Raw genomic sequence first — 18,300 nt, 5'->3', positions numbered from 1 at the left:
CTTAGTTCCCTGACTAGGGATTGAACCTGGGCCCTCAGCAGTGAAAGCTCGGAGTCCTAACCACTGGACCGCCAGGGAATTCCCTCGAATGTCTAGTCTTTAGCCAAGGTCATGTGCAAAAAGAAATGGATCACCCAGGACCACGGCACCACAGCCACACTTGAAGCGCTCTCATTGACTTGCTGTATCGAAGGGGCCTGCTTGATACTCTGATCTAGACAACTGGCCACACCTCCTCCCTGCCCAGGAACAAGCCCTACAGCCGGGTCAACCCCTCCAGCATGCATCCAACCGGATTTCTCAGCTTTCCCACTTGCCCTGTGGATCCCAGAATGCCTCCCAGTCAAGCCCTTCAGAGTGTGACAACAGCTGCTGCAGGTAAATCTCTTCAAGTTGCTCCTAGAAGTGAGTCAAGAAATACAAAGTAACCTACTAGTCTGTAAGTTGCCCTCTCCAGAATGTAAGCTCTTTGAGGGCAGAATAATTGTCTTATTCATCTTTTTTTTTTTTTTTTGTATTCTGAGCATCTGACCATTAGGAGACAAAGGTATTTGTCGTAGGAATGGATGGATGAACACAAACTGCATGGCTCCTTCATCACTATCCAAATTCCGGGCTGCTTTCCTGATTTCTTTCTTTTTGAGATCTGAGTACTAAATTGAGGAGGAAAAATCCCATCTCCTGAAGCAACTGATTTACTTCTAGGTTAATCTCCCTATATTTTTGTGCCTGGGGCTGATGACAAAGTTTCCCCACAGCAGGAGATAACGCAGACAAGAGGGCGACAGTCTTCTGAGTGACGGTTCTGAATATACTTCTTGCTCTCTTAAGCTGAAGTGCACCACATGCACGGAAGGAGCCATTATCATGACTTCGGTCTTCATTAATGTGAGGGTCTAAGTTTTCTCAGGAATTGCAAGAGTATCATTAGAAGATTCCACTTGAATCCACAGATACTTACTAACTGTCTGATAGGAAGCAGTGAAGTGAGTCTTCAGACATGAGACAAATATCTTCCAAAGAGAGCTCTTATTCTGATGACAAAGGACAAATACGAGAGCCTTCTGGAGCCTGGCAGGAAGAACCCGAGCCTTTGGCTAGTGACTTCTGAGACTGTGAAGGGGGTCTCACTCACCGGCACAGGAGCCCACGAGGTTGAGGAACTGCGTCTCTTTACAGCTGGTCCTGCAGCTCCCACCAGCCAGAGTAACACGAGGGTGACAGGAGATGCAGTCAGATTCCGATGGGCCGTGGCACTGCCTGCAGGTGGGGTGGCACTCTAGAAGGAAAAACAAGGACCAGGATTGGAATTAGCAGCTCAGCATGTAAACACATGAAGTCCTTGATGTACTCCACAAATTACACTAAGAGCAGACTTCAAATACTCATCATCTTTTGAAGATTCCTGAGCAAGCCTGGCACACCCTTAGGCATTGACCGAAAGACGGCATTTCTAGTGTCAGTGAAAACACTGGCCATGAACAGAACGTGGAATCTAGAACCATTAAATGAGAGGAATTGGCTGCTCAGCATGACCATCCCCATCTATATAAGTAAGGAAGTTCGGTCAAAGTTACAAAGTAGAAAAGCAAGTGCTAAGACTGTTCCTCTCTAAAATTCAAAGAGCGAGACGGGGAGAAGAGGGAGACATTTTGCTTCTTAGAAATCCCGGGCAGGCAAAGGGGGAACCATCCACAGCAGGGGAAACTAAAACTTCTCACTGGAGTCGGATGCCAGCCGTGCTCTCCCTCCAGGCCACAGCCTGGATGCCTGTTTTAGCAGCAACACTTAAGTAAAATACAAAGAACTGAAAAAGGCCTCTTTCTGGAGGTTATCCTGAGCCATGTTTGAAGTTCAGTCCCTTAGACAAAACTGTCAAAGCTGTTTTCCCCAGAAAAACCACCTAATGACTGAGAGGCACTACACTGAAAAAGAGCAGTGAGTCCCAGTATGTGTAGGCAATAAAGATAAGGATGGCAAAGAATCAAAGAAGGTTGCAGCTGTGGCTGCATTTGTGCTGCCAAGGTGGGCAGCAGGAACAAGCGCATGGAAGGAGATGGAAGGATTTCTGTTCCAAGGACGAGAAGGTCTAAGCCTGTCTGATTCCGAGAGGAGGGGAGGTGAAGGGCTGGAGCTGGGTAGAGCTTGCTGGAACTGATGACAAAGAATTCCCTTCTGGCACAGAGCTGGTGGGAAGAAAAGGCACAGAGTTCCAGTAAAGTCAACTGCCTCTCATGTCTTCTGGCAGGAGGCCAAGGGAAGATAAGGAGTTATAGGGGAAAAAAAAAAAAAAAGCAAGCAAGCAAGAAAATGAACTGCTGATTAGAAGGCTAGCATGAACTATCACCCCTTCTACATTCCTGAGGCTCTTAACTTTGCAAACACACGTCCAAAAGATACTAGCGCTCTCAGGACGATCTCCCACCGCCCAGGGCTTCCTCCCTGCCAGAATATTTCCAGTGACCCTGGTGCCCTGCCGCCTGCGGTGCCCTCCATCTGCGGGCTTCAAGCAGGCAGAGGCACAGGCAGAGAAGAGTTAGAGCTACTCAGACTTTCCTCCCCAAACAATTTTCCACACACAAAATCCAACTGGGCGAGGGTGAGAGCACATAAGGACAGACCACAGTTTTCAAAGACAACCCCAGTGACAAAGAAACCAGGAACACCCCCCCGCCACTGAGCTTGATAGAGTGTTTCAAGTAAAGCAACCCATCAGGGGCCTACAGAGACTAAAAAGCTAGTGGAAGAAGACAATTCCAGAAGAAATATAATATTGATCTTCAATGGTCTAAATCTGGGTTCACATTAAATTTCCTCTTTGGTGTTGGAGGCCAGATGAATCTTACAAGTGTTAATTTATTTCAAAAATATTTTATACATTTACTACCTGTCTTCCGATTCCGGAAACACATACCAAACAATTTCATAACGATGGGCTTTTTTCTGTAAGTTGGCCTCAACACTCTATTTTTAGAAATAAAACTATAATCATGATAGAATGTGTTTTGCCTTGTCTTTTTTTTCTGTAGATACAAGAAAACACAGTGCTACAGTAAGGTGCTTAAATTTTAGTATTTTGTCGAGTCCAGTGAAACCCTGCACTAATCTGAACTGGCAATTTCTAGAATCTCTGTCACTGAAATATAAAGGTGCTCTTAAAAACATATTGGACTGACATGTCAAGGAAGAAAATAAATACCTCTCTCTCCTTTTGCTCTATTAGGCTGCAGCCAGGGGAAGGGGCGCTGAGAACTGCAGAGGCAATGCCAAATGCCTGATCCCACACAAATGCATGAGAACCAGTGGTAGCTCATTTCCATGATGATCACCATTAAATCCACCCCTCTCTGTATGAAGAGGGTAAAGCTGATTCTAACTTTTCATTTCATCCACACTTCCCTATTGGATGAACAGAATTTCACTTGTTCCCTTCACTCTATCCCTTGACTCCTACAAGTTCAAGACAAGGATTCATAGCCCATTCCTAGTCCCCTGGTATGACAAGGTTTCTAATTACCGAGTTGGGTTGCATTATGAAGATAAAACACGGGCACAGGGAATATGCCCCAGCATGTTACATACTCACCTGTACAACTGCCTTCCAGGTTAAAGTATCCATCTGGGCACTGGGAGAGGCACTGCCCATCCAACAGCACGTGGGAAGGCCAGCAGGCTGTGCAGTTATGCGGGCTCTTCCCTGCACACCCAAAACAGGATTGGTGGCAAGCTGGAAGGAAGATAAAGCAGAGGAGACAATCAGGAAAGCCACCATTCGACAAGGACAGTAGCTCTGTCCCTCCTGTTAACATTCCTGCATCAATATAAGTTCTGCACATTCACTGAGTTTTTTTCCAAGGACAGGGCGCACATCCCACACACTTCTTTCTCAAGGATGTATCCCACGAAGCAAGCATCTGCGGAACCCAGAATGAGAAAGGCATAAATGACACAAAACAGAAATAACCACTTTCAGAGTCATCCATTTCTTTCTTCCCATGTTCCCGTTCTCAGAGAATGTCAGATAAAGAACAGCAAGCCACAAACGGGTCTCCTTCCCTCAGGATAGCGCCTCCACCATCACACATCAACGGGCTGCTGACCAGGCTGCTCAAATTAAAGAGAAAGGTGATGGAAGCCTTACTTACTGACTCCACAAAGGTTTAATGTGATGCCTGCTCTCTGATGGAGAGTGAACATACACAGGTGAGAAGAACTGTCCAACATTTTGAGCGGCCCAAACTAGCGGCATCAACAGACACACAAGCAAGTAACTGCAATATAATAAATGGGGGATGGAGTATAACAGAGAAGAAGAGCATCACATCACAACTCTCTGTGACCTTGACTAAGGTATATAATTTCTCAAGGCTCCCTCTTCGTCATGTATAAAATGAGGACATAAACTATACATACTGTTGTGGACACTACATGGGTTGTTTACCCTGCCTCACTCGTTTCTTCCCACAGAAACCACAATAAAGCCTCTTGCCCACGTTTTCCCCTCGCTCCTTCTGCCTCCTGACCAACTCTAGTGCTTCCCTGTATGGCCCCTGCATGATGTGACATGCCCTTCCTCTTGGGAACTGTGAGTAACAAGCTATCTCTCCTATAGCAATCGTCTCTTGATCTTTTGGCCTCACCGTATCTGAATAATAACAAAATCTACAATTTGAAACAGCCAGTAATTCACCTCCAATCATTCATTCATTCATTTGTTACTAAGCCTCAAGTAGGTCTAGGTGCTGGGGAAACAATTGTAAGACAATGCATGGGATGACCCCATGCATTTCAGGCCACCTTCTCTCCAATGGACAAGATTCACTGCCTGCAGGGACACTACCTTCAGTCTCCTCTTTGCTTCCTCTGCTGCCTCTATCAAACACCTGGAAGATTTAGAGGTTTCGAGACCAGCAGCTTGGAAGAACCAGATGGGATTTTACCCCACTGAGGTCTCCATTTCCACCAACCCCCAATAAAAATGCAAATTTCAATCTTTGATTTATGTGGGGCTGTTACAAGCTAGGATGTCCTGGTCCAGCAGTTGAACTGGTTGTTAAAGTACGAAACTCCCGGTATATGGCTGGTATATGATGCTGTCCTAAGCCTTCTGGTGCTCCACCCTAGTACCCTGCCTCATCCGTAACCCAGAACCTAAAGGTTTAATACCTGTACCAGGAGGCCTCCAGGACCCTGCTCCTGAGTTAAGGCCAGGACCCATTTGGATTGGGCACCCCACCTTACTGGTTGATAAAATTTTGATTATCCTCCCTGGATACATTGCAGAACTTTCTATCTATTCAACAGTATTTATTACTCTATGAAAAACAGAGCCAGAGTTCCACGTTTTAAAATAATTTCTTTTTTTTTTTACATTGCCTTGTTAACAGCTCTAATAGCACAAGTCACAGTAATTTTTTTCCAAGTATTTTCAGAATCACTGGGAAAATATTTCCTCTTTAAAAAAAACAGAATAGGTAAGCAAATATTATAAAAGAGGGGTACACATTAGCTCATTATTTAAGACGTTTAACGCAAAGTGAAACAGCATGTAATAGAAAGTCAGGTGGCAATATGTCAAAAAACAGCTAAATTATATTGTCAACACAAAGCCTTCCAGGATGATGTGGGGAAGCAACATACTTCTACATACTTAAATATATTTATGATAATACTAATATGTTCATATTAGACTTTACAAGATTGCTAAAATATCTAGCTCTTCCTGTTATACCTCCTTAATAAATAGGAAAGCAAAGCATATCATTGTGGAATTGAAAACTGGGAGAAGGTGAATTAACGCATTATGAGCACATAACTGATTTCATCTCATTCCATTCGGTCACAAAATCAATGTGATAACCTGGTTCAATGTGAATAAAGACTGTTATTGAATTATATAAAACAAGAAAGCAATGAGGACAAATGAGTTGAAAGGTTGATGGGCCAAGAATTCCAGGAGAAAGGCCCTTTGCCTCCCACTAGATTTTAGAAATAAGCCTCACTGGACATCCCCACGGCAGACTTCAGAATTGCCTTCGTTAGAAATGTTTAAGAACCAAATAGATAATGAGCTAGTTAGTTGCTGTGTGGCACAGAGGGAAAAAGATATGCTGGGTGATCTTCCTCTCAATGTATTTTTTTCTTTATGATACTCTCTTTCTGTAATTACAGGTATTTGCATCTTTAAAAAAAAGCTCATGAAACTCCAATTTTGTGCTGGTTTTGGAAATGTCTACATTATTTCAGTGACTTTTATGAGGGTCTATCATGCTATGGAATGATTTCATAGCAGCAGTTCTGGTTTGAAGTCTAAGATCATTCGAGGAAGACTAACTCCATTACAGGGCATATATGTAAGACTCTGAAAAAAGTTCTATGAATAATTTCTCCATGTAACACTACATTTTTAGAGAGTGGCTTTCCGGTTGATGGCTGAGTATATTTCTGAAAAAGCATAACTGAGCTGCTTAAGCACTAATAGTGTCAGTACTAAAAGTGTCCTCAGATGGTTGTAAATTCCAGTCAACCTGACTCCAGTACAAATTTTACCTCAAACAATTAAAACATATCAATTTTTTGTTCACTTTATTTTCTATTTAAATTTCAGACAATGAACACTACTACTTTTTTTTTTTCTTTTTAATAATACAAAAAGTGGGCCAGCATCCCAATTTTCATATATAAAATTTCCTGGCTTTTCATGTCAAAGCAATTTTTGGAGGTAGACGTCTTTCAAATTATGATGTAAATATCAAAATCCTCTAGGATATGCAGTAGGAATACTGTGATGAGGGATGAACGTTAAAAGGAGTGAAGTCAAATAAAATCGCTCTCCCTCTTTCCCTCACCCTTCTTTTCCTTCTTCTTTCTTTTTTTAATGAACATGATCTAACCTACCCCCCCAACATCGCACTAGATTGGGAACCCTTAAAGAGTAAAAATCACATCTCCATCTCTGTGACTCCCGCAATACCTGTCCCGGGCATGTCACAAGTTCTCAGTAAATGAGTTTCTGCTGACTGAAAGGGTGGGCAAGTAGGAAGGTGGGGGGGCAGGGTAGGTGGATGGAAACACTGGCAGACACTTCTAGGTCTCCTTTCTCTTTGATCTTTTCTTTTCAGCCCTTCTCTGTTTACGTCATGAATACTGGAGCTTCCCAAAATTGTACCCTCTGCCCTTTTATTCTCACTCTTGGGCAAAATCCATAGCTTTAATGATGACCTCCATGCTGGTGAGTCCCAGATTTATGCATACAGCTCTTTTACCCTGAACTCTAATCACATAAATCTAACTGCCTAAGGGATATCTCTGCTTGGTGTTTCACTGGTATCTCATATTCCTCCTTCCCCCAATACTACCAGTATCCATTTCCAAGCTCAATCACTATCTACTTATTATAAATTATGGCACCACGTTCCCTCTGTCCAAACTGTACTCATTATCCACCTCCAACCCCACATCCTACCCCCTACCTGGTCTTTCTTTTGTATTCCCTGGCTCACCTTTACCCCACCATTCACCAAGACACTCATGCTGAGATCCTTAAGACTTCTACTTTTCCATCAGCACAACACAGCCAAGGTAGGTTGACTTCCACTTCATAAATCTCTGCCTAATATCCCAATTTAACCACCCCCATGGCCCCTTAGTGTAGACCTTCAACATCACTCCTGATGTGGATTAGTGCAGCAGCTTTCTAACCAGCCCCACTGTTTCTCCCAACTTACCTGCCACACCACGGCCAGAGAGATCACTATAAAATGCAAACTGACCAAATTATTCCCCTACTTAAAATCTTTTACTGGTTCTCTAAAAGCTGTAGTGTCTAAACTCCTCAGCACAGCACATAGAGCCCTTCATGACAGGACTCACCCCCATGTCTCCAGTAACACTCCCTACAACCCACCCTTTGGACTTTATACTGCAGGAGTACCAAATGCATGATGCTTCTCCAGATACGCCATGCCTTTGCACTTGCTGTTTCCCTGGCCTAGAATGCCCTTTCCCACCTTCTCCCCTGGTGAATTCCCATTAATCCTCCACAGCCTGATGATGTGGTTTTCCTTTGCAAATCTTTCCTCACACCCTCTCCCCGCGACAGTCTCCTTGTTTGTGTTCTTCCTGTATTTTGTGCCTACAGCCATTACAACCTGTATCATGTTCTTTTAATTTCTTGTCCAGTGTCAGTCTCCTCAACTTGGTCACGCTTTCCTTCAGGTATGGTCTATATCTTTTTCGTCTTTCTATCCCCAAAGCCTAGCACACCCATGCTATAAAAGCAAGAAGGGGAAAGTGAAGCAGTTGGAACATTTCTGGAAGGCATGCATTTGTACAGCTTATGTCGGCACTCCAGGGAGTACATTAAAGACCGTTGCTTAATATAGATGCTACGTATTTTATTCAATTAATGCAAGGGAATCCCAACTTCATAAATAGTAATATACTCTTAAACAGAGCACACCAACCCCTCCCCATTTATTGCTTTAATTAAAGGTCTGTGCCTTAAGGCACAGAATGAATCTTAAGAACTAAATAGATCAAAATACCACAGTGCACTTTATTTCTTCCCTTTCACCCAAAGCAAGTTAATTAATTAATCAAAGTAATCAATGAATTTTCTTATTTAAAAAAAAAGAAATGGGCATTCTGGTCCAAGATGGCAACATAGGAGGCTCCTGAATTCACTTCCTCCCATGGTCATACCAAATCTACAGCTACACACAGAATAATTCCCTCTAAAAGAAATCCAGAAACTAGCTGAGCAACTCCTACACATTAGATGAATGAGGGGAAAAAAAAAAAACAACCCACATCAAAATGGGTAGGAAGGCAGAGACATACAATCAGGAGGGAACTCACAACGCCCAGCTTCTCCCTGAGGAGTTAAGGGTTTAGAACTAACATCTAGCACCCCAACTTTAAGACTTCCACCTGAGAAATGGGACCCCAAAACTCTAACTCTGAAAGCCAAAAGGGCTTGAATCCAGAAAACCTCTAAGACTAGAGCATATAAAGAAACAGTTCTTCACAAGCTCACTAGGATTTGTGGTGCTTGTTCCCCCAGGGCTCAGGGCAGAGGCATCAGTCAGAAATGCCCATCTCCCAGTCTTTTCCTGAAAGAGACGTATTTGCATACATTAAAAGCTGCAGCCTGAGGGTCAGGCTTCTACTTTAACACACACGTAGAGGCTGAGTGCCTGCAATCCTCTTCTGAGACCTGGGCACGAGGTCAGGCCCTCCCTCTGCCCGGCTCCAGGTCACTCTTTCTCCCTGGAAAGAGCCTGTGTGCACTTCTAGTGCCCTGGCTTTTGTGGCTGCTGCCCAGAGGACACACCCCTTGATGGCCTGACTCTGGTGATCAGCAGGGCTTGAGTATGTGGATTCAGTAGGACTGTAGCAAACAGAGGAACAGTTCTTAACTGGCTACCCATGTCCTCGGGGCTCAGTGCACAGGGAGTGGACAGAAGACCCACCTCCCAGACTTCCTCTGAAAGAGGTTCATTTGCACACTTTAGAAGCCATTGCAGAAGGGTCCAGATCCAATCAGCCAGCATCTAGGTGCTGACTGAGATCCTCCCTTTTGAGACAGGGACAGGGTTTTGCACACCCTCAACTACTGGGTGCCACTGAGAACAAAGAAAGTGACTTGGACAATCACAAAAGTTTAAGAGACAACCAAGAGCTAGAGCTAGGCTGAATGATAAGGTTCAGACAACAGACTGGTGATTGTTGGGGGGTAGGGAAGGCCGAGGGGAGGGGAAGTGAGTGAAGGTGGTCAAAAGGTACAAACTTCCAGTTATAAGGTAAATAAGTTCTGGGGAATCTAATGTACAGCATGGTAACTATAGTTAACAATACTGTATTGTGTTTTTGAAAGTTGCTGAGAGTAAATCTTAAAAGTTCTCATCACAAGAAAAAAAATTGCAACTATGTAAGGTGATGGATGTCAACTAAACCTATTGTGGTGATCATTTTGCAGCAGAAACATATATCAAATCATTATGTTGTACACCTTAAACTAATACAATGTTATATGTCAATTATACCTCAATAAAACTAGAAAAAAAATGGATACCAAACCTGTATTGATTTTGTGCAATTTTGCCCCATGCAGTAAGATCCGTCTAAGGAGGCAATACTATCTTCAAGACTGAAAAAGAAGGCTTGGAAAAATTTCGTTGCTAAAATTTCCCTCATGTTTCCCTGACCAAAGCTCTGTGATCATTCTAAGTTTAATGAAAAGCCAGCGATGCAGGGATGGGGGCCACTGGGATGTTTATTATCTCTGCATTCTTTTTTGAAGCACAATGTTTCTACTGACATAATACATTAGAAGATATGTAGGTAAAATTCATTATTGTACTACAGAGTTCATTTTAATTTTTTAATTAAATACTTATTTATTTGGCGGTGCTGGGTCTTAGTAGTGGCATGCAGGATCTTTCTTTTTAGTTGCGGCATGCGGGATCTCGTTTCCTGACCAGGGATCAAACCCGGGCCCCCTGTATTGGGAGTTTGGAGACTTAACCACTGGACCACCAGGGAAGTCCCCAGAGTTCATTTTTAAAATAAAACTTGTAATTTCCTCAAAATTATATTATCTTGAACCCTCTTGCTGAACTGTGTGGGAATTGAAAAAATCCATCATTAATTTGCCACAGAATCGGGGCAATTATGTGGGTAGTCCAATCATCCCAACTATGTTCATATCCCATGCTGCTCCATCACTGCCAAGTCGTTGACATGGTGATTGAGCTGGACCATTAATTGAGATGGCCTGGCCTGAAATTAAATTGTAAAGCTCTAGGGCAAAATGAAGAACAAAGGATCTAGGCTTGGAAAGAAGGAAATATTTCCTAAGGAACCATGTCCTCTATTAGAGCCCAGGATCCCCCAGTGCTAAACTATTCTTTAGTTGGTTCATTCTAAGCCTCACTTTCTTCATCTATAAAATGGGAGTAAATATAAACGCAGAGGATTTCCAATCAAATTCTTGGTTGTATGGAATTCTATAAACAATAAAGTGATATATATATATGTGTGTGTGTGTAAATAACTGTAAGAATCTATATCAAAAGTTTAAGAGAGATAGAAGATAGAAGGGTTATAGGTAGGATTTACAGATAAAATAAAGGACACCTAGTTAAATTTGAATTTCAGATAAAGAGTGAAAAATATTTTAGAATATTAGAATATCTCAGGTAATATTTGGGCATACTAAACATTTCATTTTTTATGTGCTAAATATTTTTATTTCCTAATCCTATATTTTTTATATAATCATCTTCCTGATTTACTAAGAGGCTTTTCCTTATATGAAGAATAGATCATGATTTTTAAAAAAAAGAATCAATTGTGGATCTAGTTAGACAGATTTTCAGCGAATAACCATGATCATATTTTTTCTCCTTTGACATTTTGACATGATAAATTATCTAATAGGTATCTCAATATAAGCTGATCTATACAGTATTAAAATAACCTTACATAAACATTAAAACTTTTAACATAGTTCTGAATTCAATTTGATCTTTTTAAAGGAATTTTATCTAGAATCTGTAGTTTTTTCTTTCTAATGCTCTAATTTTGGCATTAGTGTTATGCTGGACCAAAAAACAAGTGTATTCTAAAATATACTATCTTTTTCTATGCTCTGGGATTTTATAATCTTATAAGATTTATTTATTTGGGTTTTAGATGGTTTTAATAACTCACACATTAAACTGTCTAAGCTTAGTCCTCTTTCTGAGGAAGTTCTTTGTTAACCTTTTCCATTTTATGTATGACTTTTGATTTACTCAGGCTTTCTATGTCTTCTTGGGCTGATTTTGGCAATCAATCTTTTCCTTTAAAGTAATTTGATGGAGGCTTTCAAAATTTTTAGCATTGAATTTTACATCAGATTTTTTAAAATTCCTGTATTTTTAGTTGCTAAATCTGGGTAACCTAGTAATAGATGTTTTTGTTTTTTTTGTCTATAGCTTTTAAGTTTCTGTAATATGTAAAATGCATGCAATGAGAAGAAGTAAAAATTAGGATTTTTTAAAAACTGCTATGGTTAGAAAGAAGTTACACCAGTGATATGATAAAGTGGTGTAGTTATCCTTCTTTAATTAGAGGCTTTGCTTACTCAAACTATCGTCTGTGGACCAGGAGCATAGCCTCACCTGGAACATGTTATAAACGCGGAAGCTCAGACCCCACCCCAGACCTACGAAATCTGAATCCACATTTTAACAAGGTTCTCAGGAGTTTCCTATGAGAAGTTTTGCTCTACAGAGAGACCTCAACCAAAAACTGAGTCTTCAAAGAGTTGAATCCCTTAAATGAAAAAAAAAATCCTCAGCAAGAGTGGAAGGAGAAACTGAGACTGAGTTGAGCAATCTGCCCTGATCTTAAGGATACCCGTAGGAGAGAGGAGAGGCCTCCCAGTGACAGGAGCCCCAGGTCCTTCCTCCTGTCCATCCACCCTGGGCTGCCCAGTCACTAAATGACTCCAGAAGGCACCAGTCACATAAATTACCGTGAGAATAGTGCCCCTGAGTTGGGCAACATAGGGGTCCCTACCCAGCTCTACCCTGGAGACCTTATTTAGACTCACACCAGCTCTCAGAGGCATGGAAACTTAGTGGAGAAGATGAACGAAAAAGTAAGGGATGGTCCTTGATCTTGTTTTGGAGGGCTTGGTTTTTTATTAATTTGTTTTGTTTTATTTGTGCAAGGGTACTGACAGGTGTTTCTTGGGGTTTTTGTTTGTTTTAGAAGCTAGAATCTGTCAGTGCTAGTGAGTAATCAGTTAAACAGGTGAGATGAACTCTGGATAAAATTACTGAAGTCCTTCTTTTAGCTAACACTCAAGATTAATATTTAAACATGTACAATTTTGGCAGACTACTGAAAACACCTCCAAATTATCTTCTACAATTAGTAACAGATTTTATTTCGTACCAGCAATTCTAGCTACACTTTGAAAACACAGAGGCTGTGTATAAAAGAAGCATAAAGTCAAAGCTCCGTCTTCTGAAGTACCCAAGTTCATTTCTGAGAGTGAGCCCAAAACGCAGGAAAAACACATGCGGTTTTCTGTCCCCATCTCACCAAAGTGCTTCCGCTTTGGAGCCCACCTCAGCCCACCCCTCTGTCTTCCCCATCACCCTGATGTGGGTTTCATAGTACAGACCACTGGCCAAGTGTATGTCGTGGGTTTCGTCGCTGCTGTTGTTATTCATTTATTATTTTCTGTTTCTCTCACTAGAATATAAATTCCATGAGAGCAGGGATTTCATCTGACTCATTCACGAGGGCACCCCAAGTCCCTAGAAAATGCCTGGCACCCAGGGGATACTCAGGAAACATTTGTAGAAGGAATGAATAAAGACAGACTGTTCTCCAGCTAATAATAAATAATATTCTCTTTGGTCACTGTTCGTTAATTTTACATTTTTTCACTCTTCAATCACAGACTTGGATCTTAGTCAAATATCTTGAGTAAATTTGCTACATCTTCCACTAGATAATTCCTAGGTTTGTCATGTATCTCAGAGTAGAAACTTTTATAATAACTTCTGAAAATTTTCAGATTCTAAAGTAAATTGCTTCTTCCTATAATGCACCTGCCTCTCACATTCATTAGCCGCGGTAATATTCTAATCACTCTGTGCTGCAGTCTCAGAGAAAGGAAGAGGGAGAGTTCCAGAAAACAGTTGTTTTTTTTTCTTCTTTATAGAAAAGCACTTGAGATGAAAAGGTCTGTAAAAATCAACTCTCAGTGGCACACACAAAAACTCCAACCTTTTAAAACGTTCCTTAAAGAGGAGAGGGTATTTCTCGTGTGTGTGAGAAGGAGGGCCCAATGCATTCTCACAGGGCTCCCAGGCCTGAGTTCTGAGACAAGGCTTCGGCAGAACTGAAAATGGAACAGATTGTGGGAAGGCAGAAAGGTTGCCAGAGATACGGGATGAGTGACAGGAAATACATCAATCAACACACTTAACACTCAGGTAAGGTTGGTAACAATTGGTGGTTGCACTCAGTTTCCCAGTGGAATCTTGGGCAACTCAATTAACCTCTTTCTACCACATTCTCATCACTAATAAATTGAGTACAACAATCTCCCTAGCAGAGATTGCATGGGATTTGGTAGTAAATGTGAGTAGAGAGCTATATGTGTGATATCTAACAATATTGTGTGAATTAGCATAAAATCTCGGGGCTACAAGGTCCTCAAGAGGTCAATCTAGCCCTTTCACAGGGCACCATAATTAAATCATTCCAGAGGGATTTGATTCTAATCTTTTTAAAAAGGTGTCTGTAAAAGGGATTCCCAGAACATTCCCCTTGGTCAAGGATGCTTTCTGAAATTTAAGACGTCTCAATCCTACAGCATTGTAATGTTGTGCTTTTGCCCCTTCAGCGACCATATTATAGTAGCATGCTGGTGTAGTGCATGGGTACTGGAGCCTGGCTGACTCAGGTCCCCACTGGACTCTACTCTGTACTGGCTACATGACACTGAGCAAGTTACAGCCTTAACTTCTTCTAACCTAAGTTTCTTCACTGACCCCATAAGGCTGGTATCAGGACCTAGTGAAGAAAAAACAAATAAGGTACTTCTCACAGTGTCTGCATCATGGTGTGCACCAAATCTACAGGAATATTATTTTCTGGCTGAATAACCCTGGTTACTCTAATTTATATTAACATTTTAACTTTTAAAGTGTTCATTATTTTTCTTTCTCTTTTCTGATCCCTCTCTAAATTCCCTATTTTTCATTTTTAAGAAAGTGATCAAAATCATAGGAGGAGGTTAACCTCTCTGAGTAGCCTGGGAAGATTTCTTCTTTATTTCTCCTAGGATCAGAAGGGAAGGCTGTGTGGTGTGTGCTTTGGGAAGGCATTGGGACTCTTAGTGACAAAGATTCCCATATTTTGTAAGTGGTTGTGGAAACAGGGCACGAGAGTTTAAGGGACCATGGAAAGTTTGGGCAATGCATATATGGGTGGAAACCAGCATGTCTGGGGACTAGAGACCCTCCCCGAATCTTAGACACCATGTAAAACCCCTGGAGCCTGGTGCATCCCAGGGAGCAGCGGGCTACCCTTATAACGTTCGTGAATACCTGAGTATACGGACCGAAATTTATACCAAGTGATCATGGGGGCTTTACAATTTACCAAGCACTTTCACACTCTGCACCTCCCTTGATCCTGGCAAAAAGCTTGTGTGAAAGATAATTATCCCTACTCTAATGCTGTGGATACAAAGGCTCAGACAGCTTAAGTGTCTGGCCTGGGGTCTCTGTATTCCAATTCTGCATATTTCTACTATGCAGTATAACTCACCGTGTCCAAAATCTTTTAACCTAACCTTGAAATCCAGCCTTTCCACGTGGGAGTACATTCCAATGTAAAATTGAAGCCACTTTAAATTTTAAGCTTGTAATACAAAATTAAGCCTGCAGTATGCTTACAGTTATGTTGCAAAAATAGAAACTCAAAGCATACAGGAAAAAAGACTCAGATATATTATAGCAAAAAGGTAAAGGCAACTGGGTTTAGCTGGTAGATGGTGGGCAGATTACTTTTTTACTTTTTTCTACATTCAAAATTTCCCTTAATGAACATATGTTTACAATGAAAAATATAAGTAGAATTTTTTTCCAAGTAGCTTGAGAGTTAAAAAATTCATCCAACGGCAAAGAAGGTTCTTGTAGGAGCAGAGGGGGGCCTCCCCTACCTCCCGAGAAATTATATGTATCTCCCCTTCATCTCATCTTCAACCACTTATAGATGACCCAGCTCTGAGTCAAATTATTCAGGATGGCATCAATTCTCTGTAGATGATATGCCAAAACGATGGCAGGAATCACTTCTAAATTTTGACCTAAGTCCAGATTTTGCCCTGAAGAGACCAATTCATATTCAGAGTAGCAAATTAGAACAAATAATAAACGTGATTCTACAATGAGCTCCGGGTCTGTCTCGGTTACTCATATTGTCTCTGAAAGAATTCCCACCAGGAATTTCTGAGAGTGTAACTCTGGGGACAGTGGGGTAAAAGCAACTAGCTCTTTAAGATCACCTATTATTCACAAAGGGAAGGAGGACATCAGTGGGGGCCACTCTTTTGCACGTCGGTCTTCTGTTCCATCCACAAGCATCCAGGAACCACTGTAATGGGAAAGCCAAGATCTTCTGGCTTTGGTCCCACCTCACGGGATCCCTCAAGAGGTAAGCCCAGAAGCTACCTAACATTTCCTCAAATCAGGCTTACTCACCTTCACACAGCCCAGTGTTCTCCAAGTAAAACTGGGCTCTGCACTGGGACAGACACTCGCCAGAGGTGACGTTTGCCCCAGAGAGCTGCTCAATGTGCAGTCCTTCCTCTGGCTTCTTACACTGGGTGCAGTGAGAGCGCTCTGGACCCACACAAGTCAGGCAAGAGGAATGACAGCCTGCCAAGAGGAATAAAATGCAGGAAAAATCCAAGGATCAGATAGATGTTACAACCAAGGGGAGTCCCTGATTAAGTCAAAATCACTCAGAAAAGTGCGCCAGATACATCTTTTCAGGAAACTGTTTTTCTAATGTTCTATACAAAGCCCAAGGTGATAATAACAATATCTGTGAGAGGCCAAATGCGGGTGATGTTAACTAGTAACATTTCTCAGGTCCTGGAAGGGCTGCCAGGCTATATCATGGGGGGAAAAAAAAAGCAAACTGGACAATATTGGCTTGGTTCTCCAGAGATTCACATACAGTGGATGACGATTTAACATTACGGCCTCAGTTTTCATGGGAGATTTTAAGAAGCATTCCTATAAGGCCCGTTACTGTATTTTGTGCAAAAATGGTAGTTGTGTTACTGTCCATTATGGCATCCATCACCCACTATAGAGGGGTCCAGGCAACAAATTTATCTTAGAATTTATGTGAGGAAAGGCTGCTTTTCTAGACAAGGAAGAGGCCCCTTTAGAGCAGCAACAAGCATTTGACAATCCATCACAGTTTCTGGTTTTCCTTGGCTACTGGTGAAAATCAGAGCCAAAGAGAGTACTCAAAATCTCTCCTGCCCACATTCTGATATAATGAACTGTACTGTCCTTTAAAAGATTCTCTAAATTTTCTTTTTCAGAATATTTATTGCAGCATCCCTGTTTTAAATATATTTTTCTTGTAACTATTCTCACATTCTTTTCCAAGGTGCCTTACATATAAATAAACAGAAATTAACCTTACTTAATTAAAGTGTTTGCTCCCAATGTTCTAGTTTCAAAAGGCTCAAATGAGACTGTCCTCCCAATGAACCCAAAGTCTTTTTGGCAAACAGCTATTGAAGATTTTCCATTTTACTCAACCCAGAGGCATTGCTAGTAACTCTCAGTTTGCTCAACAGTATCATTAACAAAAAGAAGTTCTTCAGGGAAAAACAAAATGAAGACTAAGAAAAACATTAGCAATGGTCAGAGAACAGAAAAAGAAGGAAATAAGAGTTGGGTTGTTTTAATGTACCACGGTAAAGGGAATGACATTCCTCTCAAGAATGGCCAGAAAAATCATACCCTTTTGAGTGTCTTCACAAATATTCAAATGTGATTTTTCAGATTATCCCTTGGTAATGAAAAAAAGCATATAATGCATACATAACCATAGGATACACTAGAGGAAAAGTTGCCCCAAAAAGTAACTTATATCTATGTCCTTGTGATGGGAAAGTCTCTCAAGAATGATGATGACGCCAGTGATACCTTTGCAGACCCCGTGGTCAGGGTAGAAGCCCTCTCCACAGTTGGGCAGACAGTGGCCTTGGCGCAGGGCCTGGGGGTAGATGCAGGCCGTACAGTGAGAGGCCGAGGGTCCTGAGCAGCTGGCACACGAGTTGTGACAAACTGAGGAAGAGAGGAAGAGGGGAACACAGTGAGACCGAGGTGACTAGGGCGCCTACTTCTTGGCCAGGCTCCTTATGTGCTAGGAAGCCCTCTCATCTATCACTCAATCCCCCTTCAGCTGTTGCACAAAATCAAGAGATATATGTGTTCGAAGGTGGTTATAGCACCAGAACTGCCCACATTGCCCCTTTATCCATCTTTCACCATGTTCTATCAATTATTTATTAGCTACCCTTTATTTATGTTTGTATTAAGTGTTTTATACATATTGCCACTTTTAACCTTCATAGCAATGTTATGAGGTAGATATTATTAACCCCATTTTACAGATGAGAAAACCGAGGTCTTGGGGAGTTAAAAAATTTACCCAAGATCACAGAGTTAATTAGTAGCAGAGCTCGGATTTAGCCCT

The 18,300-nt window shown here is 41.6% G+C and overlaps 1 protein-coding gene across 3 annotated transcripts in view; it reads right to left on the bottom strand.

Moving 5' to 3' along the window:
* FRAS1 (Fraser extracellular matrix complex subunit 1) overlaps positions 1–18,300 on the bottom strand; it is a 463,649-nt gene that overhangs the window by 191,405 nt on the left and 253,944 nt on the right. For all 3 annotated transcript variants that reach the window (XM_061192401.1, XM_061192399.1, XM_061192400.1), the window contains exons 17-20: positions 17,748–17,888; positions 16,278–16,454; positions 3,587–3,727; positions 1,136–1,279 (exon numbers count right to left, since the gene is read on the bottom strand). In XM_061192401.1, the coding sequence (XP_061048384.1) occupies positions 1,136–1,279; positions 3,587–3,727; positions 16,278–16,454; positions 17,748–17,888 (603 nt within the window). The remainder of the gene's footprint in view (positions 1–1,135; positions 1,280–3,586; positions 3,728–16,277; positions 16,455–17,747; positions 17,889–18,300) is intronic.

The sequence above is a fragment of the Eubalaena glacialis genome, chromosome 5 (assembly GCF_028564815.1).
Source record: "Eubalaena glacialis isolate mEubGla1 chromosome 5, mEubGla1.1.hap2.+ XY, whole genome shotgun sequence".
NCBI lineage: Eukaryota > Metazoa > Chordata > Mammalia > Artiodactyla > Balaenidae > Eubalaena > Eubalaena glacialis.
This window is presented reverse-complemented; position numbering and strand designations above follow the sequence as displayed.